Source organism: Podarcis tiliguerta, assembly GCF_965153285.1.
Source record: "Podarcis tiliguerta genome assembly, chromosome: 2".
In the NCBI taxonomy this organism is placed as follows: Eukaryota; Metazoa; Chordata; class Lepidosauria; order Squamata; family Lacertidae; genus Podarcis; species Podarcis tiliguerta.
The window spans coordinates 120,612,644-120,626,275 of NC_139535.1; the positions used below are offsets into that span (position 1 = coordinate 120,612,644).

Consider the following 13,632-nt stretch of genomic DNA (forward strand, 5'->3'; position numbering starts at 1 on the left):
ATGAATATGTTCACAAATCCAGCTTAAGTTGCTTCCTTAGGTTACTGTGATAGTGGCACAATTTCAATTCAGCTCAAGATAATTATTTTTGGCGAGTCACCAAAAAGTGTAGTGGAATAAATGTTGCTATTGGGGAACATTCATGGTTTTTTATCCTTCTATTGCAGTTCAAGATGGTGATCACTCAAGTTCTTCTGGCAAACTTTGTCACTGCCCTACTTGTAGACAGAATCCTACAGTTTCTTCTTGGCAGCACAAAGCTCAGAGTGCCTTCTTGAGATGAACAGATCCCTGGCCAACAAAGGAACAGCCACTGTACAGTTTTGCAAGAAGAATATTTATTCTTTGGACAGCCCTCTCTTACTCCAGTTTGGTACTGGCAGGCGACTTCCCCATTGTGCTGTTTTGGAAACCACAACAAAGGTGATGCCCCGGGGGCTACACCAAGCTCCACCTGTTTCCCAGACATGACAGCACCTGCTGACTTTTATACTACCCCTACACTCCTCAAAAGGTGGTCATGGGATTTGGTAATTAAATGGCAATCAATGCATTTTGAAATATGGCTGGAGTTTTCTTTGTGGTAAAATCCTTTCCTATTGTGCCCAATTCAACATCCTGGGAGTTTGGGGCTGGAAGTCTTCTCATTTCACTTTCAGTTAAAATTAGTGTTGTATTTCTATGGAAGTCATACTTTCATTATATATACGAGGCAGCCTACTCAGAAAGGCCATTAATATTTTTAAAGGTAAAGCTAAAATCTGCTCATAAAAGTAGTGCTTTGCATAGAAAGTAAAACATATACACTGTACAGAAGTTTGATACTTATCAGCAAGAAATACAGTACAGGGGGTAGCATTAGCTGCCATCAGGCAAGATTATATTTACAAACTTGAGCTGCTAAAGTAATGTACCTGCTAGTTATTTCTTTTTAAAGAACACCTATGTGGTGAATGGGCTAGGAGTCCCGATAGCAAAAAGGCACACTGTCAAACAAATTACTGATGCTAGGAGATGCTGGGGGGGAGTCTAGCAGCAGCAGTTCTTTCGACGACAAAGCCATAGTTGTACTGAAAGCAAAACAAAACAGCCTTTATAAATCACATCACAACACAGGAATGATAGTCTCAAAATTTCTCTTAAGGACAGCTTAATAAGTACATTGAAAAGCCTCAACTGCTGCTTACCTCTTTCTCAATATCGGCAAGAGATTTGATATGCAAGCTTTTAAACAGAGAATAGGCCTAGAAAATAAAGAGCAAACAAAGCAATTATTTTTTGCCTCACCACATCTTAATTTCCCAAGACCTCACCTCAAAACCAATATTGGCACAACTAAAAACTCTTACCACCATTCCCTCTGGAAAACAAATTCTGATTGCCACCCCCATCTTCCCTTAAAGGCAGATCCTACAGTACTGACAACACACTTGGAATTGAGACTAATTCTTACATTTGTGCCCTTGGAGATGCTGCTCTCAAACTTGGGGTGCAGGGTGAAGGGCACTCCATCCATGGCTAAGAGGGAGAAAAAGAGTTAGGTTATTCATGTGACAGTGTAAAGGACAAGGAAACATTTGCCACCCCTCATCTACAGGGCAAAATGCTCCACTCAATCACAATGCTGTTTTGCCATTTTCCTATGAAAGCAAGAGCAGCCCAAGAGTCTGTGCAAGACAGGTTCTGAAAAAGTAGCAATCTCTGCTCCTAAGCAAAGTAGTGAGAGAGCTCTCAAGGAAAAAGCAACTCACACAAAGCAAACTAAGTTTTAGTGCCTCAGCCCATAGAATTCTGGATACCTACCTGAGATGCCATAGACGTTTGAAGTGTCATATATAGACTCATTCCGCTTCAGGGTAGGTTGCCTTTTGGGACCGGGTGGAACCACAGGCTTTTCTGATGGAAGGACTACACTGCAGGATTAGATTAGAAAGTTGTTCACAGCAATCTTATAAAGACTCCTGGTGAATTACAAGCCAGACTCAAGAGTGCCACACAATGGATTTCCCATCTTCTATGCTAGCTTTCTCTGTAGCATTTTTCTAATTTGTTTGGGGTTGCATGTTCTGAACAAATGCAGACAGCAAATTACCGTATTTTTCGCCCTATAGGACGCACTGTCCCATAAGGCGCACCTAGTTTTTTGGGGGGGAAATAAAGGGAAAAAATTATTTCCCCCCCCAGGCGCGGGGTTGGGGAAGCTCGAGCTTCCCCCGACCCCAGCCCCCAAACAGGCAGCTCTCTGCAAGCCGTGGGAGCCCAGTGCTGGCTCCCGCTGCTAGCGGAGAGGTCCGCGAAGCCTGGGCGCGCTGAGCTCAGCGCGCGCAGGCTTCAGCATGCAGGCACCTCTCCGCCAGCAGCGGGAGCGCTCCCGCTGCTAGCGGAGAGGTCCGCGAAGCCTGGGCGCGCTGAGCTCAGCGCGCGCAGGCTTCAGCATGCAGGCACCTCTCCGCCAGCAGCGGGAGCGCTCCCGCTGCTAGCGGAGAGGTCCGCGAAGCCTGGGCGCGCTGAGCTCAGCGCGCGCAGGCTTCAGCATGCAGGCACCTCTCCGCAAGCAGCGGGAGCGCTCCTGCTGTTTGCGGAGAGGTCCGCGAAGCCTGCATTCGCCCCATAGGACGCACCCAGATTTCCCCTTCATTTTTGGAGGGGAAAAAGTGCGTCCTATAGGGCGAAAAATACGGTACTTTCTTTTTATTCTGGCAAGATTCACTCACTGAGCCTTGCAGTGACTCAGTATGATAGGATGTGCCCCCATCCACAGCTAATGAGACCATGGGTTGGTTCTTTGTCTTGCTGAGCCTTGCAGATACCTGCAGCTTCTTCAAAGCACAGCATGTCATAATCAAGGCTGCTGCTCACCATCCGGAAACAGGGGGGGGGGGTCACCAGCTCTGACTGGCTAATACAACAAAAGGCTAAGGGTTGTAGCAAACTAACTTAAAAACTCAGCGTAAACCCAGTGAAATTAATGGACCTGATTTTTTGAGCTGAAGTAGCAATGGATACAACCATATACCTACAGAAGGCTCCAGGGAATGGGAAACAACTTCTTTGCCTTAACCTGTGGGTGCTGATGCAGTCAGCTTCCACCTAGTCATCTAAAATTTTCTGACTGGCATTACTATTTTTCCTTTATAAAAACCATCAATATTTTGAAATATTCAAATACAGTTAAAATGCAATATGGCAATCAGAGGAAATTGTTACACAGTGATAATGCAAACCTGCAAAAAATCAATTTGGAAATGAAACAGGGAATTGGTTCTTAGGCTGAGAGGTGTCCCAGAAGAAGGCAAACAGGATTTAAGAGAATATTTAACTGAGGTGTTAGCAAAATGGCTACAAATTGAACAAGAATTCTTGGATGGTTCAATTGACAGATGAATTCAAAATTTGCAGATTAAAAAATTGCCAGGAGATTGTCTGGTGGCCTTTAACTCAAAATCTATTAAGGATAGAATAATACAAACCAATTATATGAACAGATTGCAAATTGGAGGTAAAAATATTATCCTGAAGGAAATTCCTGCATGCCTTCTTAAAAAACACATTAATTATACATTTCTGACAGATGCCCTGAGAAACCACATAATACTGTATCAATGGAAATTTCCAGAAGGGATTTCCTTCACATACAAAAACAAGAAACGTAGATTCACTAACATAGAGGAGGCCCAGAAATTTTTGAGGACATAGCGAAAGGAGTTAGGAGAGACTAAACCGTTGACAGAACCAGAGAGAGTGGTAGGTGAGGAAGAAAAGCATAGTATAGATAAGCAAGAAGAAAGAAAAGAAAAAACAAGGCGTTAATAATTGACAATTAAAATGGCTGATAGGAAGATATTAAACTGGAATGTAAATGGATTAAATAGCAAAGTAAAAAGGAATAAAATGGAACACGTAATACTGAAACAAAATCTAGATATAGTTTGTTGACAAGAAACTCGTGTAGCCAAGAGACATAGAATAAATAAATATAAGAATTGGAATGGAATTTATAACTTCAGACAAAACTAAGAAGTGAGGAGTGGTTTTATATAGTGATGCCTCTGGTTACGAACTTAATTCGTTCTGGAGGTCCGTTCTTAACCTGAGGTACCACTTTAGCTAATGGGGCCTCCTGCTGCTGCCTCGCTGCCAGCACATGACTTCTGTTCTCATCCTGGGGCAAAGTTCTCAACCCGAGGTACTACTTCCAGGTTAGCGTAGTCTGTAACCTGAAGTGTTTGTAACCAGGGGTGTTTGTAACCCGAGGTACCACTGTATTAAACCAAAATTATATTAAATGCACTATTAAATATCTCTGAGGAAGCCGATGCAATCAAATAAGCAAAGATAGGGAAGTCACCAGGACAGAATGGATTAACATCAAAATATTATAAAAAATTACAGGATTGTTTATTGCAACCATTGCCAAATTTAATGAACAGAATTTTAAAAGTAGGAAAAGTATCAGAGACTTGGAAAGAGGCCTTTATTACATTAATTCTGAAGCAAGAGACTGATTTGTTATTAACTAAGAATTATAGGTCAATTCCCTTGTTAAATAACGATTATAAATTATTTGTAAAATATTATGGCCAATAGATTGGAAGGAATCTTGTTATATATGACCAGGCAGGATTTCTTCCAGGACATCAGATGAAGGATAATATAAGGAATATGATTGATGTCACAGAATACCTGGAAGTAAATGAAAAACAAGCAGCATTCATGTTTATTGATGCCGAAAAGGCATTTGATAATATTTCTTGGTCATTTATGCATAAGGTTTTAGAAAAGATGGAATTAGAAGAAAGGGTTAGAAGTGCAATTTACTGAGAGCAACAATCAAGATTAATTTTGAATAATGTTACTACTGAAAAAATGTAGTATGAAAGGGACAAAACAAGGATGCCCCTTGTCACCATTTTCGTTTATTTTAATATTAGAAGTCCTGGTGAGAAACATAAGAGCAGATGAAACCATAAGAGGAATAACAGTAGGAAATAAAGCATACAAGTTGAAAGCATTTGCAGATGACCTTGTAATAATGGTTATAAAGGTAAAGGTAAAGGTACCCCTGCCCGTACGGGCCAGTCTTGCCAGACTCTAGGGTTGTGCGCCCATCTCACTCAAGAGGCTGAGGGCCAGCGCTGTCCAGAGACACTTCCGGGTAACGTGGCCAGCGTGACAAAGCTGCATCTGGCGAGCCAGCGCAGCACACGGAAACGCCATTTACCTTCCCGCCAGTAAGCGGTCCCTATTTATCTACTTGCACCCGGGGGTGCTTTCGAACTGCTAGGTTGGCAGGCGCTGGGACCGAGCAACGGGAGCGCACCCCGCCGCGGGGATTCGAACCGCCGACCTTTCGATTGGCAAGCCCTAGGCACTGAGGCTTTTACCCACAGCGCCACCCGCGTCCCCTAATAATGGTTGAGGACCCCATAAATTCATTATTGAAAGTATTAGAAAAAATACAGGAATTTGTACAATTATCAGGTTTTAAACTGAGTAAGAATAAGACCAAACTCTTTGTGAAGAATGTTTCAGAGCAACATAAAAAGGAGATACAGCAGAAGACAGAGATAAATATATGTTAAAAAGTCAAATACCTGGGAATACAGTTGACAGCTAATAATATATTTAAAGATAATTATGAAAAATTATGGAAATAAAAAGGAAAATGGAAATCTGGGGAAAGATTAATTTGTCATTACTAGGCAGAATATCAATGATCAAGATGAATGTATTGCCAAAATTGCTGTTTTTATTTCATTTATTTATTTATAGTCCTGGTGATAAGCAATGTGAGCTGCTTCAAATAATGGCAAAGACATATTTCAAGATTCATCTGGAGAGGGAAGAAACCAAGAATAAAACATAAATTATTGATAGATGTTAAAGACAGAAGAGGCATCCTGCATTTCCTGGAGCGGGGATTGGATAATTTTTTAAAATAATGACCTGTTGGATCTGGAAGGTCATGTCAGGGAAGAGTTAGAGTTAGAAGTTTCCAGTTCCCCAGAGGGAGAATATTTTCCCCAAGGGGGGGAGGAGAGCAGTGAATCTAACAGAAGAGAGCAACAGGAACAGGGAGGGACCGGCTGTTCCCAGGAAAGGCAAGGGTTCAGTTCTAGCTCAGATTCGGAGGAGGGGAGATACAAGCCAGCTCTAGCCAGGAGGATAGGAAAAAGAGCGGGAAAGCGAAAGGAAGGGCACCTTCCCCATTTTGAGAGTGGCTGGTCACCAAGAAGCAGAGCTCAGAAGGTATCTGAAATAAGTGACTCTGAGGAATAATTTTTGTATTTTTGTTGTTAATAAAAGAAGCCATACATCCAGTTTTAGAAACATTAAGACAGTTGTTATGGTGCTGATAAAATTTCCATCTGCTGCCCACCCCATGCAAATAAAGGGGACAGAGGTAACAGGCTCTCTGCCACAGTTCATGCTTATCCTCACCAGCAATTTGCGTCCCACAGAAGCCTGGAAGCTGGAACGCATGTGCCGAAAGCTCAAACACCCTGAAGCAACAGGTGGCAATCTGGTCTGGCAACTTAGCTGATCTTTTTGTGAATGAACGTTAAAACTGAGAAAAGCAGGTGAGAACAATTGGCATTTGGATGGATCAAGAATCTGGCCTAGCGTTTTACTTTCTATAGGATAGAGCCTATCCCAGTGAAGATGGGAAATCATGGTGGCTCACATAACATCAAGAATGATGTGCTTGTGACAAAAGTTGGACATAATCTACAGCAAGTCCAAAACTTACCCATCTGGTTCTAATGAAAGGTGCTTCATTTCTAGGCTCACTTTCCGTGGCTTGGGAAGGGGCTTGGGCTTGAGAATGTGCTCCTTTTTACACCAAAGTGCAAATCCACTCATTTCCCTAGATGAGAAGAATATGGTTAGAACAAAAGCATGTCTCCCAGGAGCTACAACATGAGAACAATGACTATAGATTGAGTGCCTCACCCTATCCGCATATAATTTGGGATCACTTTATGTTTGCTACTCAGCAAGATGTCAAACACAGCTGTTTCAGCTGCAGTCAATGGAATCAGCTTGACGCACAGTCTCTTCTTCTTGGAGAGGGAGGTTTCTGCAGCAGGGAAGCAGGAAGAGGAGATTACACCCAAATCACATCAGAATAACACCAACACCTTGCCTTCCTTAGATGGGCTTATGCATCCAAAGGTGGAGGGGAAGGTAAAAGAATATGCAAATGGCATATAGAAGTCCTTCCCCACAGAGAGAGATTCAATTACGACTCGATTTTATTTGAACACTGTTCTTATGTGGAGCAGGTGTTTTTCCATATTTGTTCTCACAGTTAAGACAAGAGCCACAGATTCCAGGATCAGAAAAATCAGGCTCCGTTTGCTTTCTCGCAGAACAGTGCTTGGCTAGTTTTATGATGCCTGAAATACCTGCTCACGGGTAAACATGCTGTAGTAATTTAATCTGCTGGAAATCAGTTACTTTCAATAATTACAAAATAAACTTAGAACAGATTCAGTCCTCAGACCTAACTTTTGATATATCTCGATTATGAGATGAACATTCTTCCTCCCTTTTCCTGTGTGTCTTCTTTTAGATTATTTAAAATAAATAAATATGTTTTTATTAGGGTTTATAAAGAAATATACAAAGATTATGATCAAATATCGTTATAGCATCTTCTGACTCAACAGAAAGGTCAGCATCTTTAAGGGATACTTCAGGTATAGGAGCCACTTAGCCTAAGGAAACAGTATTCAAATATTGTTAAATAAATAATAGGTTCACAAATGCAGTAGTTTTGAGTTTGGGCAGCTATATATGAGTCAAAACTAAGCTGAACAAACTTGCACAGTTCTGCCTTGTCCCAGTCACAAGGCCATGTGGAACATGAGAAAATGATTTGGTTCCCATTTACATGTGTAAAGTTCATCTGTGCCCGAGGGCAAAAAAGAAAAATATCCTCAAGAAGTAGGTTAATTGTTCCATTATCCCTTATCATCATAACCAATTAAAAAATGAGAGGCAGTACAAAGTTCCCCCATGGAGGATCAAGAAAAGGACTAAATGACCAACCAAAGCTGTAACAGGAATGGACTTCCAAGGGATGAATCATGGTGGATTGAAAGTCTTTCACTGGCTCCTTACCTATGGAGGTAGGTATTGCACGCACATTTGGCTGGCAGCTTTCCCTCCGAAAAGTTGAAATAAAGGGATTACCCTCTTGCTTTGAAAAGTTTTTCCTCTCTGCCAGAGGGTTGTTTTCCTGCTCTGTGGGTCAAGTGACTGGAAGCAGAGGACCATCATCTTGCCCAAACCACACTACAAAGCCATACAAACGCCTCCCTTTCTTAATTTTCTTCAGAATGGGATAATTTACAACCTAAAAGAGTTTCTGTGTCTGTCAGTGAAAACTGACACCTGGTGAGTTAACTGCTTTTCATAATAAAGGAAAGAAAGCTACTGTTTAAGGTGTTGAGAAAAAGTGACAAAAAGCAGGATTTATGGTGTGAAATGAGAAAGTTTTAAACAGACACGGGGAACCTCTGTGAAGCTTTAAGTGGATTTTTCCCCCTTTGACAAAAATGTGTTTAAGAAATTAAAAGCTACTTTGCAGGCTGACACTGTATCCACAGGAATGGATTTTTGTTATCTCAAAGCTGTAAGCTGTGATACTGCTAAAGTGACGAAAGCTATTAAGAGACAGAAGTCTTAATAGCTTTAAAGAAAGATGTAGAAAAATAGCCTCAACAATCAGAAAGCCACTTAAACATTAAAAGCTTCCCTAAACAGGGCTGCTTTCTAAAAGTTTGGTAGTTGTTTTTCTCTTTGACATCTGGTGGGAGGGCATTCCACAAGGCAGGTGCCACTACCGAGAAGGCCCTCTGCCTGGTTCCCTGTAACCTGGCTTCTCGCTGCGAAGGAACCACCAGAAGGCCCTCGGAGCTGGACCTCAGTCTCCGGGCAGAATGATGGAGGTGGAGATGCTCCTTCAGGTATACTGGACCAAGGCCATTTAGGGCTTTAAAGGTCAGCACCAACACTTTGAAATGTGCTCAGAAACGTACTGGGAGCCAATGTAGGTCTTTCAAGACCGGTGTTATATGATCTCGGCAGCCACTCCCAGTCACCAGTCTAGCTGCCACATTCTGGATTAGTTGTAGTTTCTGGGTCACCTTCATAGGTAGCCCCACATAGAACGCATTGCAGTAGTCCAAGCGGGAGATAACTGGAGCATGCACCACTCTGGTGAGACAGTCCACGGGGCAGATAGGGTTTCAGCCTGCGTACCAGATGGAGCTGGAAGACAACTGCCCTGGACACAGAATTGACCTGCGCCTCCGTGGACAGCTGTGAGTCCAGAATGACTCCCAGGCTACGCACCTGGTCCTTCAGTTACCCCATTCAGGACCAGGGAGTCCCACACACCAGCCCGCCTCCTGTCCCCGCAAAACAGTACTTCTGTCTTGTCAGGATTTAACCTCAATCTGTTAGCCACCATCCATCCTCCAACCACCTCCAGACACTCACACAGGACCTTCACCGCCTTCACTGGTTCCAATTTAAAAGAAAGGTAGAGCTGGGTATCATCCGCATATTGATGAACACCCAGCCCAAACCCCCTGATAATCTCTCCCAGCGGCTGCATGTAGATGTTAAAAAGCATGGGGGAGAGGACGGAACCCTGAGGCACCCCACAAGTGAGAGCCCAGGGGTCTGAACACTCATCCCCCACCACCACTTTCTGAACACGGCCCAGGAGGAAGGAGCGGAATAACTGTATAACAGTGCCCCCAGCTCCTCTACATGGTCCAGAAGGATGTCATGGTCGATGGTATCAAAGGCCGCTCAGAAAACCAGAACAACTAGGAAATAGCTTTCACCTTTGTCCCTAGCCTGCCAGAGATCGTCGACCAAGGCGGTTTCAGTCCCATGATGAGACCTGAATCCGAACTGGAAGGGATCCAAATGGTCCACCATCCTGCAGGTGTGCCTGGAGTTGTTCAGCAACCACCTGCTCAATCACCTTGCCTAGAATGGAAGATTTGAGACTGGGCAATAGTTGGCCATATTGGCCAGGTCCAAATATGTTGTTTAAAGCAGTTTAAATAACTGCCTTTCAGCAGGTCTGGGAAGGCTCCTTCACAGAGGGAAGCAACAAAGGTTTTGTTCTACACTGTTATAACAGCAACTCACACTTATGTAATAAGTCATAGGCAGGCATAGGCAAACTCCAGCTCTCCAGATGTTTGGGACTACAATTCCCATCATCCCTAGCTAACAGGACCAGTGGTCGGGGATGATGGGAATTGTAATCCCAAACATCTGGAGGGACGGAGCTTCCCTATGCTGGGTCAAAGGGATACAAGCTAACCCTACAGGATAGCTGTTGTAGCCCAGGACCACAAAGTATCTTAGGTACATACATGGAAATGTAAGCTATTTTTGGTTAGTTTGTGCTGAAGACCTGTTGTTATAAACAGATTTATACCAAAACAGTATCAATGAATAGGCAGACTTACTGGGATCCAAAAATTCCTTAGCGTAAGTGTATCCATAAGGCAGTGGGGTTTTCTCACTCAGGATTATGACATCATAAAGTACATCACCTGTGGGGTTCTGAAAAGAAGCAGAATTCATAAAGTCCAGCAGCACTGAGTTACTTGTCAGGGAAGAGTTAGAAGTTTCCAGTTTCCCAGAGGGAGAAAGTTTTCCCCAAGGGGGGAAGGAGAGCAGTGAATCTAACAGAAGAGAGCAAGAGGAACAAAAGGGAGGGACTGGCTGTTCCCAGGAAAGGCAAGGGTTCAGTTCTAGCTCAGATTGGGAGGAGGGGAGATACAAGCCAGCTCTAGCCAGGAGGGTAGGAAAAAGAGCAGGAAAGTGAAAGGAAGGGTGCCTTCGCCATTTTGAGAGTGGCTGGTCACCGAGAAGCAGAGCTCAGAAGGTATCTGAAATAAGTGACTCTGAGGAACAGTAGTTAAAGATAAGAACCATTTATAAGTTTATTAATTCACAATAAAAAGTTATAAAAGAACAAGAAGCGTTTGTGTGGTGATCAGAAGAGGACAACGACCAGTCCTGACATTACTGGCACCAAGCTTCTCTCTGCAACCCTGGCATCCTCCTTACCTCACTGTTTATAGCTGATGTAGAGCATAGAAAGTAACCAGATTTCTGTGCAAATCCCTTTCCAAAGTTTGCAGGTGCTCCTTCTACAGTGGATGTGATCTAGAGACAGCAGGAGAGATCAAAACATCTATGAAGCGACAGGCAAAAGGACTGTCTTGATCTATTTGCTTGAGAAAGGGTCACAGGGAGAAAATAGATTTTGCAAGTTAATATCCACAGAGCCTTATAACAATAATAATAAATCCACAGAGCCTTAAAAAGCCATGTTTTAAAGAAATTGTGCCACAGGAACTCTCCTGCAGAACAGGTGCTGCTTATAAAATAGAACAATGACACAAGCAGGTGTGAAGGATGGACACAGTGGCGTGGGTGGGGCAGAAAGCAAACCAGTCCATGGTTTTGTAACCTTTGGACTACAGCTCAGAACACCAGGAAGCAAGAAGTTACTGAATGAACAAGCCAGGCCACACTGTAGCGAAACCAGTTTAATGTGCGTGGAGTGAAACGTCAACACTGCAACAATGCTGAAGGGCACATACATGTTGCTGACTAACTGAAACCAAGTCAAGAATCTGTTGCCAAACTGTCAGATGACCTTTAATTATCATCTGCTTAGCTTGGTTGACAGATGAGCAATGTTCACCTGGTCTTTGTATTCAGGGCTGCAAGATAGCCAGCAGAGATGCAGAAGAGAACTATACATATGCTAGAAAGAGGGGCTATAATGTCCGAAAGTGGAGCCTCAGGTTCTTATTCGGTCTAAAATACCAGAGGACCTAGCAATTCATTGGTATAAAATACTATAGCAGCACTGTCACGTCTAAGTACGGCCTCTAGCAGCTGCCCACTCCAAAGCTCCATTCAGCCCTGGGCTCAAGATACCCCCAGCAGAACAATAATATTTTGAATTCCTGTTCAAAAGCACTTCGTATAGAATTATATTATAAATGGTCCTCACAACAGCCCTGCAAAGCAAGCCACTATTATCTCTTCACTAAAGACGCAGAGCTTAATCTCTAAAACCAAGAGGGTGTGGGCTGTTCCCCGCCCCCATGCCTGGCTCCCTCGACGCCCAACAGACGGACGGCTCTCACTCTTCTGTAGCTCCTTCTGCATTTCCTCGGGGCGCTCTTCCTCGTCGCTCACCTGGTACTGAAAATTTGGGCGCGTCTCTAGCTAGAATTAACCAACCTCAAGATGGAGGTAAAAATAAAAGGCGCGTTAGGACGGTTTTCTCCCTCCTTTCAGGACGCGCCGGGAAGGCGAAGGGCGGCGAGCGCGGGGCCGGGCGGCCCCTCTGAGGCAGCGACGGAGACGAGCCCCGAGGAAGCGCAGAGGGGGACGGGGTCACCCGGGGCCGCCCTGGGGGGTCTCGTCCCTCACCGGAGTCCATCCCGCGGGGGCCGCGCCGGCGGCGGAGCTCCACCCCAGGCCGGTGAGCGGAGGGCTCATGGCGCCCGCGGCCTCGCTCTTCCGCGGCGACCTTCGGTAGAACAGAAGAGAGGCGCGCCAACTCCCGCGCGGGCGTCCGCCGGAGAGAGCGAGCGAGCGAGCGAGCGCAGGGGCGTCGGTCTGTCCGTCCGTCCCGGGAGGCGCCTCTCGCTCTGCCCCCCCCCCCCCCGATTCAAAAGAAAAAGCCGTTGGCTCGTCCGCCTGTTCGCTCACAGCGGGCCTCTTCCGATTGGACGCCTTGGCGCAGCCAATGGAAAGTTCGCTCTCCTCCGGACATTTCGGGAAAGGAGGAAGAAGCGCGCAGGCGCCCGGCCTCGTCGTCCTCCGTCCCGGGAGGAGGAGTCACGGCCAGCCAATGAGAGGCAGCTCCGCCCATCCCGGCGCGGAGAACTTTTTTGTCAGCCGCTTGGAAGTAAGTTAGTTTGTTACAATCAAGCGGCACCTAAGTTTTATGAAATAACTAAATGAGCAAACTCCCAGAGCCAGAGCTGGGCAGTGCCTTCACCGAGGAGCAGCTGTGGAGGTGGGGAATGTGAGGTTTTCACATGCACGTGACTCGCTTCCATTTTTCAAACTATTAATAGTCACCTCATAGAGTTGGTTACCTTTTTAAATAGCCGTTCTTTAAAATAGAATATTGTGGTTTTAATGTATTTTTACACAGATAAAGTTACGTCATTCAAACTGTTAAGAATTGTTTTGAAGAGTCCAGGGTACTCCGTTGCAGCCTTGCTCATATATATATATAGTTGTAGGGTGGCCACTTGCACATCAACAATAAAAAGAAAAAACTGCATATGCTAATTGATATGTATAGATGCATTTATAAATTATGGCTGTGTAGCAGGAAACCCCCCCCCCCATCATTCAGTTTGTAGACTTCACACACACTCACACTCACACACTACATATGCTACACTTCTGTTATAAATTCATAGAAAATCAACCATACATCAGATTTGCACTGTTCCACTTTTATTCTACTCCATATCTCAAGGACTAGCTAAGGGGGGTGACCTGGTGACGGTCAGCCATAATCCCCTGAGCGAGCAGTCACGTACCCGACTACTG

At 44.4% G+C, this 13,632-nt stretch overlaps 2 protein-coding genes across 3 annotated transcripts in view; one reads left to right on the plus strand and one right to left on the minus strand.

Annotated features, from left to right (window-relative positions):
- The window catches only part of ATP13A1 (ATPase 13A1), a 46,202-nt gene extending 45,641 nt beyond the window's left edge, over positions 1-561 (plus strand). For both annotated transcript variants that reach the window (XR_014508262.1, XM_083428190.1), the window contains exon 26: positions 168-561. Coding sequence is in view for 1 of the 2 variants with exons in the window: in XM_083428190.1 (XP_083284316.1) it covers positions 168-278 (111 nt within the window). In the remaining variant the exon portion in view is untranslated. The remainder of the gene's footprint in view (positions 1-167) is intronic.
- MVB12A (multivesicular body subunit 12A) lies at positions 322-12,844 on the minus strand. The gene is made up of 9 exons (XM_083428329.1): positions 12,493-12,844; positions 11,110-11,208; positions 10,503-10,599; positions 6,955-7,081; positions 6,752-6,868; positions 1,804-1,913; positions 1,454-1,518; positions 1,188-1,244; positions 322-1,070 (listed from the first exon to the last, which is right to left on the minus strand). The coding sequence occupies exons 1-9, from the start codon at positions 12,559-12,561 to the stop codon at positions 1,008-1,010; spliced, it is 804 nt and encodes a 267-aa protein (XP_083284455.1). The 5' UTR covers positions 12,562-12,844; the 3' UTR covers positions 322-1,007.
- Positions 12,845-13,632: the final 788 nt, after the last annotated feature.

What these genes read in the sequence shown, in the direction of transcription:
- MVB12A (XM_083428329.1), bottom strand. Translation starts at nt 12,561, where the DNA reads ATGAGCCCTCCGCTCACCGGCCTGGGGTGGAGCTCCGCCGCCGGCGCG. An exon ending in TAAGGAATTTTTGGATCCCA is followed by an intron (nt 7,082 to 10,502) that starts GTAAGTCTGCCT and finishes TCCCTGCTGCAG; the next exon opens with AAACCTCCCTCTCCAAGAAG. An exon ending in CCAAATTATATGCGGATAGG is followed by an intron (nt 6,869 to 6,954) that starts GTGAGGCACTCA and finishes CTTCTCATCTAG; the next exon opens with GGAAATGAGTGGATTTGCAC.